This window comes from Lepidochelys kempii, chromosome 7, assembly GCF_965140285.1.
Source record: "Lepidochelys kempii isolate rLepKem1 chromosome 7, rLepKem1.hap1, whole genome shotgun sequence".
NCBI classification, from domain to species: domain Eukaryota; kingdom Metazoa; phylum Chordata; order Testudines; family Cheloniidae; genus Lepidochelys; species Lepidochelys kempii.
In genome coordinates, this window is record NC_136386.1 from 58,977,732 (window position 1) to 59,000,031 (window position 22,300).

Below are 22,300 nucleotides of genomic sequence, written 5' to 3' on the forward strand. Positions count from 1 at the left end.
ATCTTGGACAGCCATCCTGAGTGACAGCCCTGGCTCTTAGCACAGCAGCCTCGTGAGTCTTACTCACAGCAAGAGTGGTCAAGGCTGAGGAGGAGTCGATAGCAAGACATCCAGCTGGGGGGATGTGGCCAAGGTTATTACCAAGTGGCTAAGGGGCATGAAGTCAAGGGAACCGGCTGGAGGGGAAATTTAAGGGCTCAGCTGGCTGGTTACAGGCACAGAAATCAAAGCTAGCGCATGGCCCCAGGTTTCTATGGCCGTATATGAGAATGGGACCTGGAATTGGGTGGGACAGGCACAACTATGTGTGTTTTGCAGGATGTTTTTTCTCACCCCTGTGTACAACACCTTCCCTAACAGAACTGAGCAGTGCTGAGGAAGTCAGCCAAGCCAGACAGCATGCCCCCCTTAGTCCATGGTTTCATTTCTACTGTGTGTGAGCAGTGCTGGGGGGGGGGGATCCCAGCGACCGTCAGCACTGAACTTCTGTTACATTTTGTGTCCTGGGCTTTCCTGAGGTCTCCCGTGTTACAAGGTGAATGGGAAGAGCTGTGTGCATGGGCAAGATCCTTCCCCAGGGTGGCTGCATTGACTTCAGTGGAGTCATGATGACAGCAATTAATTTGGCAGAACCTCAGTACTTGTGATGGCTCACACACAGATGAACTTCAGACTAGTGCCCCTAATACTAAAGACGGGGTCAAATAGATTTCATTTCCTTTAGTGGTGGACAGATGAGGTGCTTGAAGCAGCCACATACCACTGTCCAGAGCCAGTAGGGCCTTAAATGGCCTACGACCTTCTTAAACTGACAGAGCACCTTTCCCCATGCCATGCTGCCACAGCAGATGTGCTCCAGCTGGAGTTCTTTGGCATATAGGGGAAGGGAGCTGCTGACAGGAGAGGTGGGCATTCACCTCCCTGCCTCCTGAAGAAATCCTGAAGGAAGAATTTGCTGTCCTTCTGGGCACAATGCAAAGCCTGTCTTTCTGAGCAGACCTCTGGGTCTGGGTGAGTGAGGTCTGTTTGGAAAATGTATAAGATGGGATTTGGATTTGCTCTGTAAAATATTTTGCCCCCTGGTGTTGTGTGTGGGGTGTGTGGAGAACTTGTTGCTCTGATGGTTTTGTGGTGGTGTTTTTCTGGGGGGGTTTTTTTGTGTCATACTTTTAGCTGAGGGGAAAGGCCCACAGGGCCAGATTATCCCTTTGAAATCTATGGGAATTAGACTAACCTGCTCTGGAGCTATTGAAAATCACATTGAGTGCCTGTCTGACTCTAGGCTCCTAACTGGTTGACCTGATGGTTGGACAAGTGCCGTTCCATTGAAATGGATACTTGTTGTGGGTGGGTGTCCATTTGACAACATTTTGTTTTGGAAAAAACAAACAAACCCAAAAGGAAGGATTCTGAGACTGTCAGAACATCCTGCTTCAATATTTTTGGAATGGAATGTCTTGATTTTTGATTTTGAAACGTTTCATTTGACATGCATCTTCTCTTTATAAAAAAACAGTTGAAAAGTTGAAAATGAAATGTTTTGATTGAATGGAAAGAAATTTTTTCAAACCTTTTGTCTCCCTGGAAATTTAAAATTTTTGGCTTTTTGGTCCAATTTGGAATGAAAAAAAATTGAAATGCCAAATTCCCTGAGGCACAGAAATTCTGGTTCCTTACCAGCTCTACTGAAACACCTTTAAAAACTGGCCCCTGGACTTCCGGTTAGATATATGGGTGTTTGTTTAAATCCAAATAGATTCATTTAAAAAAAAAGTAGCAAACCTTTACCCTCTAGATGATATCTACTCTAATTCCTTTCCTGCGTCTGAATGAGCGGAACAATCTGTAGTTGCCTTGCTTTAGGCAATACCTTAGAAGGTAATTATTCAATTATTTTATGTCACCTTTGCATCATTGATTAATGATTCTAGCAACCAGTGAACTCGATTCTGTTGTGAAAAAAAGGGGAAGTTTATTTAATCTATGTTAATTTCAGGCTGGCTGGTACCTCATTAGATTGGGGCCCTGTAGGTACAGGAATGTCCCGGTGGGTACACCTCTTTGTTGTCAGATCTTTGTTACTGGGCGGGAATGAAATTTGCTCTGAGTTCAGACTGGGAAGAAATACCTCAGCCCAGGGCTTTGTTTATTTTTAACAACATGGATATATATTTTGCTAGAGGGCAGTGGTTGTTTTAAAAGAAGTGGATTTAGCATTAATGACAGGTATCGGATTGACAATGCAGGAGGCAGAGTGCTTCTGTTTATTCACAGCGCCAGCCCACATCTGAGAGAGATTCCCTGCTGCCCCAGCCCCACCTTGGATGGTCTCCTCCAGGGGCCATTCCAAAACACCCCCATGAGCACCAGTAGGACCTAATATTGGGTGCATTTCCCTCATGACCACCACTAGGTATTGTGAATAGTTAGGTTGGGAATAGCTCGGAGGCCATAGGACTGCGGCATTCCCACCATGCCACAAACCACTGGGGCAAGTCTGTTGGGCTGATCTTCTGCAGACTGAGCCCCCACCTTCACACCCTTCTGATTGTATCAGTTTGTAACAGAGCTCCTGGTGAGTCTAGTTTTTAACCCCATGTTGCCCACAGGGCTATGTCAGGGCCATGGGATGGAGCACTCTTGAGGGGTTCCAACCCTTCTAACGCTGTTGCTCAGACCTCCCAGGCTGGTTTTGCAGCTGATGACCCCTGCTGGCCTCTCCTCCTGTCCCATGCATGTCACACCTCCCAACTCTGACCAACACCAGTTGCAGCTCCTCCCCTGTGCTCTGCCAGCATGCTGCTTCCCACTTCTCCATCTGTCTTGTCTGCACTAGAAAGTTATACCACTTAAATATATCAGTGTAGTCATTCTGGTACAACCCTGAGTGTGGATGCAATTATACTAGTGTAAAGGTGACCTATACCTGTATAGCTACTCCCGTACAGAAGGGAGAATAAACTAAGCGGATACAGTGTACCTTTATACTGGTATAACTGCAGCCACACAAGGTTTTTTAAATCAATACAACTAAATCAGTAACATATTTACCTACTGGACATAGCTGGACCAGCTTAATTGTGGAATGGTAATTAAGACTCAAATCTTGAGCACACAGAAAGTGTGAGATACAAAGGTTGTATAATGTAATCAGTAGCTCCAGAGGTGGGTTGATAACCAGTTTTCCTGGCAAAGTGGTTCAGGACTGGGAGTTTTATAAAGTCTGTATTGGAGGAGGAAAGAGTTTCGGGTACTGGCTGTCCTGGGTGGACTGAAGGGGTGGTAATTAGGTAAAGTAGCTATAACCTTGGCTTAGGCCAGCAGAGAGGAAAGGACTTCCGTGATTGAGTCATATCTGAGAAAAAGGTATTGTTAGCCCTGTGTACCACTAAACTCATTCACCCCGGTGGCTGTGAGAGCCTCTCTTCCCAGCCTCAGACATCCAGATGAGAAAACCAGCCTCGCAAAAGGAAGAGATGATGTTAAAATGGCTTCTTGTTCAGTACAGGAATTCACCAGCTCTATGGTGTACCTCTCAAACAAACAAACAAATAAACCTGTGGAATAAAGGCTTTCAAATGAGAGATGAGACCAACCCAGATGCACACATTCCCTTTGGTGGTTGTGGGGAGAGGATCTTCACCCACCCATACAAATTTGGTTATGTGTTGAATCCAGAAATGGAAAGGGCCTTGTAACAGATTGCAGAGCCCCACACAGGAATGCTAGGCTCTTCCACCGACTCACCCTAATGGTTGGTGCTCAGAGCACCTTCAAAGATGCAGAGCTATTTATTCTCACTCATGGCTATGCGAGGTGGGTCCCAGGAATGTGTGTGTCTGAGGCCGAAGGAACTAGGTGTGGAGGCAGAGAGGTCCTGCAGGGAAAAACCTAGGTGTATCCAGGTTTAGGAGAGTCAGGTCTAATCTGTGTACCTTGTCCATATCAGGATGGGAATTCCATTGGCCTGCTGATACCAGTACTATTTCCAGGCCCATTCTGCATGTGGATGAAATCTTACAAACCAGTTTCATGACATTTGGAGCCAAGGAGGTGAAAATCTCGTAAGAGCTGATCTTGGGACACTGGACCCCAAATGGCAGAGGTTCTCCCCAAAACAGCTCTGAAGGTTTCTGAACATGTCCTGTCACCTACATCCATTTCAGGTCCAATTGCACTCTGTGCAGGCCGTCTCTCATTCAGGACGAGCTTGTGTTGCAAAATTTTGCAATCCAGATCTGGATTCCAGGCCTCCCGGAGTATGTGAGGTTGTGGGTCAGGGCTAGCTCTAGTAAAATTCCAGCATAGGTGCTGGAACTTCGGGTGCTGCCGCACCCACTGCCTTGAAGTGGTTTCCATCATATACAGGGTTTGCAGCTTGATTCAGTGGCTCTCAGCACCCCCACTATACAAACTGTTCCAGCACCCCTGCAGTGGAGTGAATTGGTTCAGGAGGGGTACAAAACAAAACACAAAACTTTTGCCCTTTCTAGAACTGACCTCAAACCAAGGCATTTTAAATGTGATGATTCTGGAATCCCATAGCTCCTGTGCTCCCTGACTTTCTATCCTGAGTTTGCTGGCTCAGCTGGCCATATAGCTTGGATAATATTGGGATAAATATCTGGAATATCAGCTGCTTTCCCAGTTCATTCATTGCTCCCTGGAAACCCACAGCAGTGCTTTTTGAGCTATGTATTTCACTGGGGTCCAAACAGGAGTGTCTGGTTTTTCTCTGTAGAGTAATGTGAATAAAGATCCTTTTACAAACAAAAAAGATTGATAACCTCAGCAGTACCCTGGGGGTTTTCTGTATGGAGTTCCCATCTGTGTGAATGGGTATGTGTTTGTGTGTTAGTTAAAGAGGGGGCTAATTACCCTTTGCATCAGTGGGTCTTGCTCAGGTTCATGGCGGGGGTCACTGAAATCAGCTGGCCCCAAATCTGGGGACACGCAGAGCCTCATTTTTTTGCCATAGCTCATTGCTCATGGCTCATTGCCTGTAGGTGCCCCACAAGAATTAATTTGACACGGAGGCTTTTCCCGCTGTGTTGCTGTTCGGAAACCTCATTCGGTTTGTCTGTCCGGTGTTCCTGCCAGGGCTCTGGGCACATGGCGGGCCAAATGGCACCTTGGTGCTGACCATGACTTATTACCACCTGATTGCTGTTGGGAGGCCCGAGCGAAATGAATTGGTCTCAAGTCAACTCCCAATGGGCAAGTATCCAGGCCACAGAAACCAACACCACAACATGCACTACCTGCCCTGCTGATTGACTGTCCCAGGAGGGAGACCAATGAAGGAGTGAGCCAGGGAGACTCACTTCCCTTCTGATTCCCAGAGGGGAATCTGCTAGGTTAGGGGTGAGGAACACTGGGGGAAGCTTGCATTGATGCATCTTGTGCCATATTTGTTCAGTGGATAAATAGAAGACTGCAGCCTTCAGACTATCCTTTCTGAAGCCTTTCACCAGCACATCTTTGTGTGTGTGTCCAGGTATAAATGCCGAGTTGGTTCATAGTGGAAGGATGGCCTCCTGGCTAAGGCTTTGACTCCTGTAGTTCAGAGACTCATGAGATATACCTGTGTGACTGCGGGCAAGTCATTTCAACTCTCTGTGCCTTAGCTCCCCCTCTGTATCATAGGGGTCACACTTCCCTGCCTCATAGGGGTGCTGTGAGGCTAGGTTAATGTTTACGAGATGCTCAGATGCTATAGGGGGGCCTGATTGGTAACTAGATAAGCAGTGTACAGTACAGGCGAAGTGTATTACCAAGTGCTGGCTACATCTCTTCCTTCCTTCCACGTTAGGTTACATTTAGATACTCCGTGGTGATTGTGCAAGGACACCTGGCATCAGAAGGGGTGCTTCTCCTTGGCAAAGAACACTTTTACATCTGCGAGCACTTTGTCCTCTCCCAGTTTGAAGAGGTTTATTGCACCAAGCACTGCTTGTCCAGGTGAGTCATTCTTCCCTTCCTGCAGGCACGCTTGGCCAAGCTCAGAAGTGACGCACCCGGCCTTTGGGAACCCTTTGACTTCAGAGAGCTGCACAGGGTGTGCATCAGCGCCAAGTATGGCCCACTGTGCTTTCCTTCCGGCTGCAAAGGTGCTTCTAATCTTTAAGGAGGGGGAAATGGCCAAAGGGGCTGGAGGTTCTGGTCAGTATGGAGAAGCACCCCAAAATCAGGATGCTGCTCCAAATGTGGCCTGAGACAGGGCTTCTGGAGCTGGATGCTACCATTGCTTCCTGCTTTTGATCCATCTGGAATGGCTCATGGGAACCCACTTTCTCATGTCTGGTCCCAGCTGGAATCCAGAAAAAGCAAGGCAGCTGCAAAAATGGAACTGGGTGAGAAAAATGGACCAAACCTTTGTGAGGCCTGAAGGCTCAGCTTGAGCTTTGAGTAAAGGTTCATGATGGGGGAGGAGAGGGTCTGATTTTATCCAAATCACTCCTGCCATTCTTAATAATAGCACCTCCATCCATGGGCTGAAGGTGAGACAGACCTGTGACAGAGAGTCCAACCGGCAGGACGAGAGAGTGTGAGCCAGGGCTACAATACAGACTGAGGGTTCCTGCACAGCCCCCACAGCTATGACCCTTCTGAGAGAGGTTGGCAGCTAGCCACAGCACAATCTCTTCCCATGCTTCTAGCCCACTAAGGCAGAGGACTCTCTATGTAATACAGTGCAGTAAGGTATGGACTCAGGAATAAACCCGCTGACCACATCTGGATCCAGGAAAAGGAGGAATGGACAGCAATGAGAGAATCCTAAAAGGAAGGACTTTGGAGTCCTGCAAACAGCCACAGATGAGTTCTGTTGGGAGCTGCTCAGGGACCACATTCCAGTGTCTGCGTCCACGCCCAACCTTGGGGCAGCATGGAAAGACACCCTCGCTTATTTCAGATGCCTCAACAGGACATAAAGCCAAGGATAGTGCCTCAAGTACCTGGATTACATGGGGCCAGATTACGATACCCTTGCTCCTGTTGAATAGACACTACTCATGGCACAAGTAAGATCACTGCAATCAATGGCACTACTTGACAAGAAGGTACTTATTGCTCAGTGTGAGTAAGAATATCACAGACTGAGCTGAAGGGTTTATACCAGCACTGGACTTCCACCTTCAGCTGTATTGATCTTTACCTGCTTATCAGTAACAAGCATTTTCCAAACATCGTTTAGAGTGAGGAGTACTTAGCAATTAGAGTTGTTTTACTGGATATGGCTATTATTTATACTACAGCACCACCCAAAATGTGCTAAGCATTTAGAGAGAAATAGGAAGACAGCCCTATTACAGATGGAAATTATTCTCTTTTTCTGGTGTCTTTAAGTGTTGTTGGTTCTTCATCTCTCCCATCTTTTATTCATATGGAACATTCTTTAGAAGAGTCTTTTGCTTCACTGGTTGAAAAGTTCCTATTTGTTTCTCCAAGGCCAAAAGGATCATAATTAATACTTTGCACACTGACACCGTTTTTATGATTCTTGTTCTATTGAAAATGGGTTTGTAGGCTGGCTTTCTGCTCATGCTCTGTGGATGCATATGGGTGTGTTTGTGCTCCGAGTCCACTGGGAAGTGAGTGACTCATTGTTTTTACTCATTGACCCTGCATCGATGGTCACTGCTTTACATCCAGTTCCTACTGGATCAAATGTTAGTGATCGGATGAGTCCGTATGATTGGATGAATCAAATAGTGACCAGATCGGCTTCTGGGAAAACACCGTCTCATGCTTTCACTGGATTTCTTTTAAAGGGCGTGATCATTTTGGACCTGATTATTGTACCTGTTATCACACTGAGTAGTATGTGAAGACCCTTTCAAGTCAATGGGACTATCTGAGAAGTAAGGTACTACCAAATGGGGGTAAAGATATCACAGTGGAGCCCTTTGTGGTCAACAACATCCCCTGGCCATGGCTCTGCTTCATCCAGACCTCCATCTCCTCCCACCTCGACTACTGCAAATCCTTTCTCGGCGGACTTTTTGTGTGTAACTGCTTTTCAGACAGCGTGCACAGAATGCTGCTGCTGTCCACTTGCATGTCCCAAAAAGCATGATCACACCAGATGCACCTTCATGCTCCACTAGCTCCCTCTTTGTTTCAGGATCCAGTATGAAATTGCCTTCAGGGTGCTCGAAACCTTCCATGCTCTGGCTGACATCACAGACCTCCTAGGATACCAGGCTCTGTAGAAACGTACATAAAGCCATTTGTGCATGGATGGAGGATGCTCCTAGACTACATGGTGCTGGCTGTATATAGGGTTATGCCTGAGGCTTCCCCCACATCCAGCATGTTTGTTGCAAAGGCCTTGCTTGTCCTTGTCCATCTCAAACACATTTCTGTTTTTACCTCTTTCAGCATCACCGATCCATTTATTTTCAGCTTATGCCACAAAGAGCAGGGCATGGGAGATCAGGCATGTTCCCGTTACGCATACAGTGACATTAAAGAGATACATCTGATGCGCTTTCTTCTACAGGTAGGTGTCAATATGCCATGTTGTTTGGGAAACAGCTGCAAGAAAAGTGCTAAAATATGACCAGGAATCAGAGCTGAACCCTACCTGCTAATAGTGAGGGTGGCTGGGGGGTGGAGTGAGGGCAGCTGGCTTCAGCAGAGTTACTGGGCATGCTCAGTGCAAGCCAAACAGCATATCTGGGGGGCCATGTGACCCCCATATCCCCCCATGGCCTCTGCCAGAAACTATTTGCATTATAACGCCTCAGGATTGGACTTGCTCCGCCCCTACAGTACTGTTCTTGTCCCCATCTCTGCTTTGCTAGCAGTGGATGTTGGAAACTTCTGTCCCTGCTAGCCAAAGTGTTAGCCCTGTTATTCCAGTGTATGACTCCTCAGGAACTGAATCAGTATTACCAGGGAAGAATTGCTATGGAGACGTGTTGCTTATAATTCAGGTCAAGATTTTCAAAAATGGGTGCCTTAAATCAGTCCATTAAATCCTGATTTAAGCTCCTAAGCAAGTGGACCCATTTTCCATAGTGCTCAGCTCCCATAGACACACAAGGAAGGAAAACACAGATCTCAGTTGTTCCTACTCTTGCGGGATAAGTTTTCAGACAGTGAATCTGAACCGCTACTAGAGCTGAGTGAATAATGGGTTTTTCCGTTTGGGGGACAACTCAAAAAATATGAAAAAAAAAATTGGTTTGGTCTAAACTGAAACTGAATTGTTTCAGGGTTTTGGGGTTTCTTTTTTGTCAAAATGAAAAAATGCAAAAATAATTGAAGTAGAACGAATCATTTTGTGTGACCCAAAATGGATTCCCCCCACACACTTTTCATTTACTTTTTTTTGAGTGTTTTTCACCTATTTCTTTCAGTTAGCTACGTTTCTCAGCAGAACCGCATTCTGTTTCAGAATGTCAAAATGTTTTATTTTGACATCACTGATTTTTTTTTTTCAGATAAAACTACTAGCCAGATACAACCCGAATATAGGAATACTTTTAGTGCTCCCCACCCCATGCATTTTTGAATAAATTTACTATTCACCAAAAAAAAAAAAAAAATCACTGGCTCTAGTCATTATGGCTGCAACTCCTTTGCCTTTAGTAGAAATACATCAAGGTTGCCCATTCTGTTTAGTCTCTTTTAGCCTTGATCTTGCAATGAGAATCCCACCAGAAGTCCTTTCAGAATCAGACTCTTAACTTGCCATAGAGCATTTGTGAGTTGTTTATTACAATCACTGCTTTCCTATTGCCTCTTATCTTATACTTAGATTGTAAGCACTTGGGGGCAGGGGCTGTCTGTTCTGTGTGTGTACAGCACCTTGCACAGTGGGCTCGTAGGTGCTATTGCAGTGGAGATAATAAATAATATTAATGCATTTAGTAGAGCAAGTGGGAAAAAACAAATTGATTTGGCCCAGTATAAATAATAGGTTTATAAACAAATTGTCAATATTTTCAGGGGAAGGGGGGCAAGGCAACTTTAATCACTTAAAGCTTCACTAAAGAATAGCATAATATCCACCCAGTTTGGAGATGTCTCAAAGGTTTTCCTTTGAGCTTGATTCAGAGTTTAGGAAGGGGTGAACTTTCTTGGTAAAAGACCTGTTTTAACTAGTCGATGGGCCAAAGGTTTGAAGTTTGCATTTGCCTCTTGAACTCTGTCCAGTCCATTGGATCTTGCATATTGGACTGAGAATATTGTGAAAGTCGTCCCCCGTGATCCCACCCACACAGAGCTCATTACAAAAATTGGCCCTTAGTGCTGAAAACCCTGTAAAATTGGGCAAATGATACGTTTCTCTCTGCTTTGCTCAGCCCTTGCATCAGGGGTCTTCACGGTACAAATGGTTTATCCTTACAGGAGATCGCTTTGGAAATATTCTTCAAAAATGGCTATTCCAAGTTTCTCGTCTTCCATGACAGCGATAGGAATAAAGCTTTCAAGAGGTAATTACTGCTTAAGTCTGGCACGTTAGCACCGAGGTCACAGCAGCCGGTATTGTGTTACACTTGTGGCATCATTCCCCCCCATTCACATGTGTCTCCCGAACAACAACCCTAAGGGTTCACTCTAAAATTGCAGCTCCTGGGTCTTTGGATGGTTCCATGTAAGCAAGAAAAACATCATTCCTCCCGGCCAATGTCACTTTCCCCTTGCAGAGTTGTAATTTTTTTGGAGCATTAATTATGATTTTTCTCTCTTACTTATAATATTTGAAGTAGCATTAGGTACTTAAGCTGAGTTTGGTTCTCTGGCCTTTACTTTAAATCTTTGGCATAAATGGAGCTGACATGACTTTTTAAACAGTGACGTTTTTGTCTAGGAGTGAAGGCTTTTCTTTTATAGCTGCCTTGTCCTGGTGGCGTTTTCCTTTGCTGACATTAGAGTACAAAGTGGATGATTTGCACATTGCTTTTATATCAGCCACATTAATTTAACCATGATGGTCTGGAAAAACTGCAGCTCTGGTAATATCATTAGGTATAATTTGGCTGTCCTTACCAAGGCAAAATGCTCATGATGCAGAAATTCCCAAGTGAAATTCTGTGGCCTAGATTGATCATTATGATCATTTAATCTAGCTGATCAAAATGATCCCTTCTGGCCTTAAAATCTATGGATAGGCCCCAGTGGAACCTTGCCTAAGTAACAACTGCAGGTTTGGAACCATTTTTCCTATTTAAATTCACCTTGTTGTTTCAGTTAGATAGGGAAACCTGCCCTAAAATGCTGCATACTATATCCATTGGCAATTAACCGGCAGCTAGATTCTACCCCAGAAGCAGCTGCATTTTAGTGATGGATGAAGTGCTTCTTATCTTTGTTGACTGAATATCAGTTCAAGGCTCCGATTCAGGAAGCTCTTAAGCTGAAGTCCATCCCTATCCAGGACAGCATGTAAGTGCCTAGTTAACTTTAAACACAGCAGATGTCCCATTGACTTGAAGTGCTGTCCTGAATGTAAGGGGCCTCAGTTTGTAAAGTGCTTTGGCATCCTTGGGGATTAAACCTCAGTGATTATTACAGGTAATAATAACCAGTTTAAAGACCATGTTGATTTATTTTCTCATCTCTGTTTAGATTTTGTTCATTGCAGCCTGTTTTGAAGGCAAAAGGAATAACTGAAGAGTCCCTGAATATAAGGTAATAAGCCGGAATCATTCCCAATCGTTCCGATATTTGTCTTCAATAAATGTAATTTTAGAAATAAGTTCTACTTTAACAAAGGACACTATAAATCAACATTTTTGTTCCCTTTAAAACCTATTTTGAGTGTTCAAAGGCATCCCAAAATCTCCCCAAAGCATTTGGCTGTAAAATATCTTCATTACAAAGGCATGAGGGATGCATTAAGTAGCTGTTATCCATAGTTAATTAATAATGATTATCTTCTTAATATGACTTTATTGGTAAACTCTTATGTGGATGGTTAGTGTGGGGAAGAACAGGGAACAGACAGTCAATGACGTGAGGTTAGAGAGCTAATCCATAATGCTGCTGCTGCATAATGGCCTCTTTAGTGGGCAGTTAGAGCAGACAGTGACAGATGTGCCTCACGCACAGTGATGCTGCAGAACCAACTATAATAGCTTCACAGTAGAGATCCCAATGTGCTGCCCCTTGCCAAGTGGGTTTATTTCCAAGCACAGGGTGATGTGACTGGGTGAGTATTCTGTGCTGATCCCGAAAACCTGTGTACCCAGAACTTCTCTTGAGCTGGATGCCCAAGGAATACTTCCTTACGCTCCTAATTTGCATCTTCAGTATCCCTGGGTGACCCTCCCATGGGTTGGCAGCTCCTTTTGGTTCGGATAAACACTCAGAAGTTTGGATGCTTCTCTTAACCCACCAGATTGTTTGGGCTGGAAATCTCTCAGGAAGAGCCACTTCCATTACTTCCTCCACCCAGGTTCTAATGCAGGTCACTGGGCCCCAGACCCCACAGAGCTTTGTAGGCATAGCAAATGGCTTAAGCTGTTCCTGGAAGGGAACAGGAAGCTTGTGCAGAGCCGGGAGAACAACTCTTACGTTGTGTGTGTGTGGGGGGGTCCCAAATAGTTAACAGTGTTGAGATGTAAATGATCACCATGGGGCATGAGCATCATCAGATGAATGGGGTAGGTTGTGCCTCTCTGAGCAGTCGTCCCTGGTCCTTGTCAGGCTCACATAGGTGTCTCCATTGGTTACTCTCAGATCATTGGTTTTAGGTTTACAGTTACAGAGTTACTTTTTGGGACTTGAAAGCTGACACTCCAGAGTGAGAAGGCAGCTTAAGACAAGTACCACCAGTCCTGGCCCAGGCTGAGCTCTGCTGGGAGTCATCTGTGTCTCTGGGAAAGCCAAAAAAGATCCTAGATTCAGTGTGGAGCAGCACATTCCGCAGTACTAGGCGACTGATATCTCTAGACAGAGTGAAACAGCCCAAGGTCTGGTGCCATAGGGATAGATTTATCCTATGTTTACCTAGCACTCATCGATCAGTAATTTTCCGAGCCCTCCTGGATCCTGTCTTCATGACCTTTGGGCTGGAGTTGGGCTCACTGGTAGGCGAGAAAGGTATAACTTGTGTTAGGCCTTATCTTTGCTGAGCTTTAAGGAGCCTGATGCTGCCTGTTCTGAATCTTGGAAGCACAGCTAAGCACAAAGGGTTTTTAGTCTCCATGGGGATCTGGCTGGAATGTTATCCCCTTGAGGGGAGAGGACCTCGCCTACATTGTCCCCTCTGAGGAGCAGGGCTAGAAGCTTGGGGAGGGCTGGCACAGCTCTCTCTGGGCCACACTGTAGTGTGTGCTGGGAGACACCAGACGCCACATGCTTAAGCGGAGGATTAGAGAGAACATCCTCCTACCTGGAAACGCCTCCCTGTAGTAAGTGGCCTACATAATCGCCTCTTCTGCTCTGGGAAGTGGAGGGCAAAGAACTCCATGCGTTCATTGTATCTTCACTTTTGCTGGTGTCATTCCTGAGTCAGAGGGTGGGGTCCCTCACGAGGAGCACAAAGTCCTCCCTCCCCAGGGGATAGACATGCTGCTTCCACAGCGTCCCCAGTCCTTGCTGTCTCAGCCAAGCTGCGGAGTGGGACCTGACTCTCCCTCCTTGCCCCTGAATGCTTGTGTAATGAACACACATCGGATAGCAGTATCGCCTGCTACTCATGCAGCCCTCTCCACCTGGGAATCTTGCAGGGCTTTATCAATTATTATGCTTTGCGACACCCTGTGAGAGAGGAATAATCATTTTAAATTGGGGAAACTGAGGCATGAAGGTGCAGTTTCATGTAACATATTAAAGTAGTTGAAAGCTGGGAATAGAGCCCAGGGGTCCTCATTTCCCAGTCAAGTGCTCTTAACCACTAGACAATGCTCCCAGAGTTGGGAGTAGAACCCAGGAGTCCCAATTTACTCCCTCCAGAATGGGCTGTTACTAGACTACTGAGCAGTTCCACACCACCCCACCCCATTTTATTCTTCATTTAAATATGTTTAACTCTCTGCCACCTCCCATATGTCGCCGTGGCCTTAGCCAGCACCTTGTTCAAGGACAGCTTGGCTTGGCTGCTTTGATAATCTACTAGTCTAATGCACCTGTATGTCACTGTCTGCCTGCTGTCGGCAGGGTATGCCCTGAAGGTGCAACAAAGAATGCAAGTTAATTTCTGTGCAGAGGTGAAAGAGAGTGAGAGTGTGTGTGTGTGTGTGAGAGAGAGAGAGCAAGTAAGAGAGAGAAACACACCATGGGGACACCAGGATTGGGACTGGGGGTGAGATTGTAAATTCACCTGCAGCCACCCCGAGATTGCCAGAGCAAGAGAGGGACCTGGATTATGGGCACTATACAATGCACCTTAAAGAAGGATCAGAAGACACTTTGGGCTAGAAGGGAGTTATTTCCTGCCCCTCTCCCTTAGGGAGGAGGTGAGTCTGTGACAGCTTGGAAGTGAATGGGGGATGGGGAAGCCGTGCGAGGGGAAATGAGGCCAGTTGTGATGTCTGTGATAAATATTTCAGCTCCCTGATACACGGATGCAGCATCCAGCACTGAAAGGCCGTGGGACCTGCTTGTGTGTCTGAGCAAAGAATGTGGCTCTTTGATTACAGTCAAGGAGTCAGAATTGTGTATCATTATGCATTGCATTTCACACCTAAATTACTCCTGACTAGTGTCTGTGTCGGTACTGACTGCTGGTGGACAGAATTGAAACTGTATCATAGGCCCTGTACTGTTAACAGCTAGTGAAGATTCTCCTTTAGATGCAGCTCTGGGGCATGTGCTATGGCAACAGGAGAGTCTGAGGTTTATCTCTGTTGGGTCCAAGTGCTATTCATTGGGGAGAATTTCCACAGCCCAAGTCCCCAGGAAGATCCAAGGGGCTGTCTTGTGGAGCACACTGGCAGTTATGTGGTTCCTAAAGAGAAAGATTTGTGACACTTTCACATGATAGGCTTGTCCACTCTGCTTTCCCCTCAGCCCTACAGAGTCCCTGCCCCCAGAAGACAGATGGAGTGGGACTACAAAGAATCCAGCTTTGCCTGCACTCTCCAGAAGTGAGATGCGAGGAAGGTTTCTCTATGTACAATGATCTTGTACAAAACTAGTAGAAACTGGTTCATATCCTGGAGACCAGTCCTTCTGCCCAGTACAGCTCTGGGCCATAAAGGAAACTTTCAGCAACCTTTATGCCTGTCTGGCCTAAGGTTCTCCAAGTCATGCCAACTGGTCACAGCCCTCCAGGGGACTGAGGGCAGTTGGTGATAGGCTGGATGGAGCAGTTTCTTGGCCCTGGTGGATGGGGGAAGAAGGGTTGCAGGAGCCTTATGCTACCTGGAGGTTTCATTACGCTGCAGAAATCCCCAGGCAGCTGCTTCCTGCTTCATTCTGTTGAAGCAGCTCAAAGCAGAGGGGACAGGAATCAGGATCTGGCCCATGGTGTCTCATAGTAAGTAAAAGCCAGGAACCAAGCATGCTCTTTCATCTTTATTTTTCTGCACTTCTATTGCTTTGGGGCCCATTCACTGGTTTAGGAGAAACAGCAGGTCCTCTCCACCTAACACCAAGCAAACCCTTAAATGAAGAGAACTGTGGTGAGGGGAAGAGCCGTTTATTGGTTTGGGCTGGACACTGTAAGAGTCGAATGGACAGACTCTGTGTAACACTGCCACCTTCGTGTGACCCGTGGATGCTGCCTCTTCACCGCCACTCTGTTTGGTTATCCTTTGCCGTGGAGTTGGGCGTCATGAGGGAAGAAAAATTTGGCTTCCTCAGAGAGGTGGGCACCGTGTTCTTCAGCTTGTTCAGCTTGTCCCTCTCCTCCTGGCACTTCTTCAGACAGGGGCCACACAGGTCTTTCTCATCCACCAAGTACAGGGCTTCAATGCGCTTGATGGTGTCGATTAACAGTTCCTCCTCTGTTGGCTGGGGGAAGGGGTTCCTCTTCACATTCATCTTCTTGAGCTTGGGGAGCTTTGCTACACTGTTGGGGATGGTCGTTAGATAGTTGTCAAAGAGGCCCACGTCCTGGAGCTCCTTCAGGGCCCCAAGGGTGGTGGGGAGGTTGTCGATCTGGTTCAAGCCCAGGTTGAGGGTGCGCAGGTTCTTCAGCTGGCTTAGCTCCACTGGCAGGCTCCTGGTCGTCAGCTTGTTGTTGCAGATGTTGAGGTAGAAGAGGTTCTGGAGCATGCCGATCGTCTCTGGCAGCTTCTCGATCTGGTTGCTGTGCAAATCCAGCCAGCGCAGGTTTTGAAACTTCTCAATGAAGTCTGGGATTTTCTTGATCATGTTCCTGCTCAGATCTAGCTCGTCCACATCAGCCAGCTTGAGGATGCACTTGGGGAAGGTGGTGATGCCCATCTTGCTCAGGTCAAGGCGGCGTTTTCCATCAAACGTGATCTTGATGGAGTTTTTGGCGACTTTCAAGGTGATCTTTTTCCCCTTGGGGCCTTTTGCTTTCCCCTTGGCCATTTTTCTGCTGGGGGAGAGAAGTGCGTCAGTTTATGTCAGTAAGGAGTATTCAGATGGAGGGGCCCAAGTGAAATCTTCTGAGGTTGCTGGCTGTTAAACCCTGGTTCGAAATAAAAAGTGACCTCATTAGAAGTTAACACATGACCACTGGACTCTTTAGAGTCACAACATTTCTCTAGGGGCATGAGTTCTCCATCTGGGGGGCATGAGTCCCAGCAATGTCACACATAGGTGTCGGGGTCATGACCCAGTGCAGAGGAGGTTTTGAACCACTGGTCTGTGGTGTCCCAGGGTTTTAGTGATGGAGTATAGGGACTATGGAGCCTTTCACCACTAGGGTGCTGGTTTCAGTCCAGCCTGTGCTGATAGGGAATAAAAATGATTGCTACCCATTAGCTCTTTCGTGGCCTGCGTGAAATAAGGGGTGGGTCTCAGTCCAGCCCCCAGGGGGCACTTGTTCACCTCACAAAAACATATTGTCCAAAAGGGTATTAATTAGATCAGATGCTTTAGAGACCAACTGGCCATACCCCTTTGAGGGCAGGTGTATAGCAGCGCCCTCTTGCCTCAGTGCAGCCTGGTTACACAGGCTGGACAGAGGGACCAGGATTGGGCCCGAGGCCCCTGTTCAGCAAAGCACTTGTGTACTTTAGGCACATGCTTAAGAGCTTTGCTGAATGGGGGCCTTGAGTTGTCGTCAAAGTAAACATAATAACAGAGCTAAATCCTAATATATATAAATCCTAAGAGCTCTAATAAATTGGTTAGTCTCTAAGGTGCCACAAGTACTCCTTTTCTTTTTGCGAATACAGACTAACACGGCTGTTACTCTGAAACAGAGCTAAATCCGGCGCTATTTTGTACACCTTCCCGTTTCCATTGACTATAACAGTGCAACAGCCAACATAAATCTAGACACAATTTGATCTAATGCTTTAAAATGAAATTGTTACCTTGGGACCATAAAAGAGACTTTTAAAGAAAAGAATGTCTGTGTTCCTTAAACAGCACCCGCAGCTGCCCTTCCTGTGTGCAGAGAGAGGGCACTGCCGAGCAGGGATGCTGCAGGTACAGCGTACCCCTAGGGAGCACAGGAAAGTGTGTCCTAGCAGTTCAAAATGTTTTGATATCAGCTGAGAGGTGATGCTACAGAAGGGCAACAGGAAAGGCTATAAAACCCTTATAAGGCCTGGTCCGATGCCCGTTGGAGTCAATGGAAACCTTTGGCTGCACCGATTGTGACACTGGTGGGCAGATTTTCCAAAGGCCTCTCCACCCAGATACTATGGTGATGGTTGGTGGTATAAAACCCTAAGGTAGAACATCCAATCTACCTCCAGTTGTGGTGTGCTTCTGAAAATCTAGCCCATAATAAAGGACAGGACTTTGCTGAATGGAGGCCTAGGTGGCTGCTAATACACTGCAATCGCAGAGGTGTTATTAGTAGGTGAGGCTATCAAAGGTAACTAACAATATGCATCAGCAGTAAAAGAAATAGGAGAATTCATTGGCAAGGAGTGACAGTGACTGTAGCTGCTGGGGAGCTGAGAGGAGCACAGGTTACAGCTGGCTAATCTCCAGCTGATCTGGGTGCTCCCGCATTTAATTGTAAAGAGTCAAATCACGGCTTTGATGAATGATTGTTTGGGAAGCAATATGGATTTGTCTACAATACACTTCTCCATTAGAAAGGCTTCATTACAAACCCTTCAGGCTTTTTGGCTACTCATTAATCATGTGCAAGTACATCAAGGGGGAGCTCAGACTGGAGATAAGACATATCGGCTCCTTTCAATTATATGCCGTAGCCCAAAATAATGCAAAGGCAGGGTATCTGTGCCAGTCACCCGCGCCCTGCCAGGCCTTCAGAAGTGAGACAGACTCTTTGGGAAGTTCGGGAAACAGTGCTGGGTTTCAATCTTTCTGAGAGTTGAATGCATCTTTCGACCGCTTTTATTTTTAATGTTGTTAGATAGATTTCAGTGCCTTTATCAGTCTAGCCCCATACACACCCATCACTCTATCCATCTATTGTGCTTCTCTACCATGGTAGTCTTTACTGCATTGATCTTTACCCACCCCTGAGAGCTAAGGCAGGGCTGTTATCCCCATTGTACAGATGGGGAACTGAGGCACAGAGAGACTAGGGGACTTGCCCAAGGTCACACAGGAACTCAATGGCAGGGCAGGGACTTAAACTCTGGTCTCCCATATCCCAGCAATCAAGGTGTCTGTATTGGTGTTCTCAGGAGGGAGGGGGTGGAGCTAATCTCCAAGGGGAACAAGGGATGATGTCAGGATAACCACAAAAAGAAAAGGAGTACTTGTAGCACCTTAGAGACTAACAAATTTAAGGTGCCACAAGTCCTCCTTTTCTTTTTGCGAATACAGACTAACACGGCTGCTACTCTGAAACCTGTCATTAGGATAACCACAGTGATGTTCATCCCTAGTGCCACTCCACTGACGGTAGGGGATGAATTTTGGCCTCATCCTTCCCTGTGTTACTCATAACACCTCAGAGTCCAAGCTCTGGGCCCAAGTTGCACTGTCCTGGGGAGAGGTTAGGAGGGGGTGGTACCAGGACCCTGGATGCTCTAGGAGGGGGACTTGGGAATAGTAGAGGGAACCTGAGTGAGGAAGGCAAGGTGGCTGGGGCTGTTATTTGAATAATGAATCCAGTTTAACCCTTCTGGGTGCCTGTGCATCGATGTCCTTGGCTGGGTCATTTGTAGGGATTGAATTTGGGACCTTTGGGGGCTGGATGCATAAGCCTCTATTGCTCAAGCTAAAAAACCAGCTGCATTCGCTGGAAGGAAGCAGCTGACTCATAAACTGCATTGTGTGATTCCGAGGGGGACAAAGACACACACTGGGTTAACGTGGGTTGTACTCTGGTTCAGATTTGTAAAGGTATTTAGGTGCCTATCTGCATCTTTAGGCACCTTGAAAAATATGGCCCATCATTGCTTCAATCAAAAGGCAATATCCTCTTCTCCTCCCCCCGCGCCTCCGCCCCGTGTGCATCTCCATCACAGGATCTGGCTCCAGGAAGCGTCTGGAATCTCTCTGAGAGACGTTTCCTTTGAAGTAACGTAGTGGTTGGGTTTCATACTTACAACAATTGTGATTTCCAAGCCCGCCAACAAGGTTGAGCATTAGAGCTCTTCTGAAGTTCTGGGGTGAGGAGGCAGCTCAAATGGGATGGAAAGCTTTCCTCTCCGCAATGGTGGTAAACTAATTAGCAGCGGGAGGTCTGCGGTTGGAGATAATGAGAGCTTGTTTAGCCACGTCTGGGACTGGTTCGAGCTGAATAAAAGGGCTCCAACTCCTTAGCTATTGACATTAAAAATTCAGGAATGGCAGGGGCCAGCCTGTGGTGGCTGTTAATTATAAATATTGGATATCACAATTACACTCCCGGGGAGGAGCCGGAGAGTTCGGGCTGGAGACTCATGCCCTGCCACCCGAACAAAGACTCGGGAACACAGCAGACCTTTCTTTTAGCAAACTTTCTTTCTTTGCCCACCCTTGGTGTTCTCCCTCTGAGTTACCGTGGAACCTGTGCCAAGGCGGCACTGCTGGAGGCGCTGACTTGCCAACGAAGCTCCTGACCATAAAGCCCCCTTTATCCATACTCCCTGGCTAGATTGGGCCTTTAAAGCCCAGGGCTGAGTTTGCAGATGGTGCAGAGCTGTGCTGCCTAGGGGGGTTGTGCTTCCGGGTTGTCCAACCTGTCTCCCCGTTGTTGCATGCAGAACGGTGATGTGCAGGATGTACCCGATGCATAAGGTGTGTGTGTAGGTTAGAACCATGGCCCTGCCTCCTTTGGGGTGGTGCAGGGAGGGGAAAGACCTTATGTTCCCTGAAGCACTGGGACTATGATTCTGACTGATTGGCTCCCATGCAGGGTGTGTAATGGGTGGGGACTCCTTGTTCCTTCCCAGCCCCTACGCACCTGTGCAGGGCCAGGTATATGACATAGCTGCTTAGACCCCTCTGATGGGTGAGTGGGAGCTGAACTGTCCCCAGCCACCAGGAGAATTCAGATCCTCTCTTGGTCCTGATGCTCTCTGTGCTGCCCCATCCCCAGTCTCCCCTTTCTCAGAAAAACACTCTGGGGATCAGCCCCGCTGCCCAGTCGCCTCCCACACAGTACTTTGTAGAGGTCTCCCCACTTCAGAGTCTCCTCCCGCACCAGGCTCCCTGAGCCAGTGCTGGCTTGGTCTCTGGAGCTCGCTCAATAAATGCGCTTTCTCTGGCTGCAGCAGTGACTCCTCCTCTACACCAAGACTCCTTCATCTCCCACAAATGCCACGGGGTGCATATCTGCTCCCTGCCTCTCTGTGCTGCCTTTGACCTTAGCTACCACTTGACCCTGCTTAGGCTCACTCAGCTGTACATATCTTTCAGGACTTTTAAGGACTCCTTCCTTTCCATTTTCTCTAGTCTCTTCCCATCCCCCTTCCTGTGCTGATTTTAGTTCATCTCCTTGGGGCAGGGGACATATCCATAACTGGATTACATGGCTAGTGCTACATAAATAATAGCCATACGGGTAGGGAGCCCATGGATAAACCTTTCTCTTTCATGTGCTGTAACTTAGACTTGCCAAATACAAGAGATCAGCTACCGAGCTACCCATTCTCTACAAATCTGGTGGCTCAGAGCTACACCTTTTGTTTGCTTTTTGCCCAGACACGAGAGTGACTGGGCCTATAGACCAACCTGAGATTGATACACGATCAAAAGCCAAACCAGGTGCCATTTGTGTTTTGCATTATGCCCTTCACGCACTAGCTGGCAGGTATTGCAAATCATAGTAGAATTCATTTTCCTGTGTACTGTTTATTTGTTGTCGGCTACAACGTAATATGAAGGAGAGATTAATTCACTGACTCTCTTAAACACAGTTTCTGCTAACAGGGACTGGCTTAGATTAAATGGATTCTGTTAGCAAGCAGGAACTGCAGCTCCCTTTAAATTCCCTTAATTTTCCACACTTCTTCAGAAGTAGGGTAACCAGACAGCAAGTGTGAAAAATTGGGACAGGGGGTGGGGGGTAATAGGAGCCTAAAGAAGAAAAAGACCCAAAAATCAGGACTGTCCCTATAAAATCAGGACGTCTGGTCACCCTATTCAGAACAACCCTGTTAACCTGCAGCACAAACACTGACACCCCCCCAGAAAAAAAGTAAAGAATATTTCATCTAAACAAGTCTCTGGAATTGCAACGCTGCTGTATAGAGCTGTATGAGATCTTACCGGCTGGCACCTAGGAAGCATCTACTCCAGATGCGTACACATCGCAAGCTGCCTGCTTTGTCTGTGCAGCAGAATGAGCTTCCATGCTCTGTCAGTGTGCAGTTGTCTTCTATCTAGTCTTCTCTGAATAGTGAATTAGTCCTTCTCCCAGGTTTTGTAAATAAAACCCCAGTGTGCAGGGGAAACCTGGGCAGATTTGCTTTTCGCAGGCCTGTAAATTCTAAAGTGCGACTTCCTTTTTTTTTTTTTTTAAACGGCAACCTTTCAAGAAATCGTGTGTGCGTGCAGGGGGGAGGAGGGGTTCGAAGGACTTACCCAGCTACAGTGTCACCCTATTCAACTCTCCTTCCACAGCCTGTGAAACTTCTGTTCCTAAGCAACTGGAATCCCAGGTCCTTGGAGATCATTAGCATAATGTTTTGTTCCAACGTGCAGGTTCAGACGAGAGCCGGACAGGACTCAGCGGCATGCACGTCCTGGAAATATCAGATTTGGATTTATGCAGAGAAGGAGACCATTACAACTGGGTTAGGAAAGTAGAAGTGGATCGAACTGTTTGCTAGCTGGGTGCTTTAGT

The 22,300-nt window shown here is 46.8% G+C and overlaps 2 protein-coding genes across 9 annotated transcripts in view; one reads left to right on the top strand and one right to left on the bottom strand.

Annotated features, from left to right (window-relative positions):
* WDFY4 (WDFY family member 4) overlaps positions 1-22,300 on the top strand; it is a 239,735-nt gene that overhangs the window by 152,153 nt on the left and 65,282 nt on the right. For all 7 annotated transcript variants that reach the window (XM_073353061.2, XM_073353064.2, XM_073353060.2 and 4 more), the window contains 4 exons: positions 5,813-5,961; positions 8,383-8,503; positions 10,360-10,445; positions 11,581-11,643. In XM_073353061.2, the coding sequence (XP_073209162.2) occupies positions 5,813-5,961; positions 8,383-8,503; positions 10,360-10,445; positions 11,581-11,643 (419 nt within the window). The remainder of the gene's footprint in view (positions 1-5,812; positions 5,962-8,382; positions 8,504-10,359; positions 10,446-11,580; positions 11,644-22,300) is intronic.
* Positions 15,489-22,021, bottom strand: LRRC18 (leucine rich repeat containing 18). Of its 2 annotated transcripts, XM_073354894.2 has the most exons (3): positions 21,724-22,021; positions 19,578-19,714; positions 15,489-16,558 (listed from the first exon to the last, which is right to left on the bottom strand). In XM_073354894.2, exon 3 carries the CDS (start codon positions 16,456-16,458, stop codon positions 15,688-15,690), a length of 771 nt encoding a protein of 256 aa, XP_073210995.1. In that variant the 5' UTR covers positions 16,459-16,558; positions 19,578-19,714; positions 21,724-22,021; the 3' UTR covers positions 15,489-15,687. The 2 variants fall into 2 exon arrangements, with proteins under 2 accessions (XP_073210995.1, XP_073210996.1); XM_073354895.2 differs by lacking the exon at positions 19,578-19,714.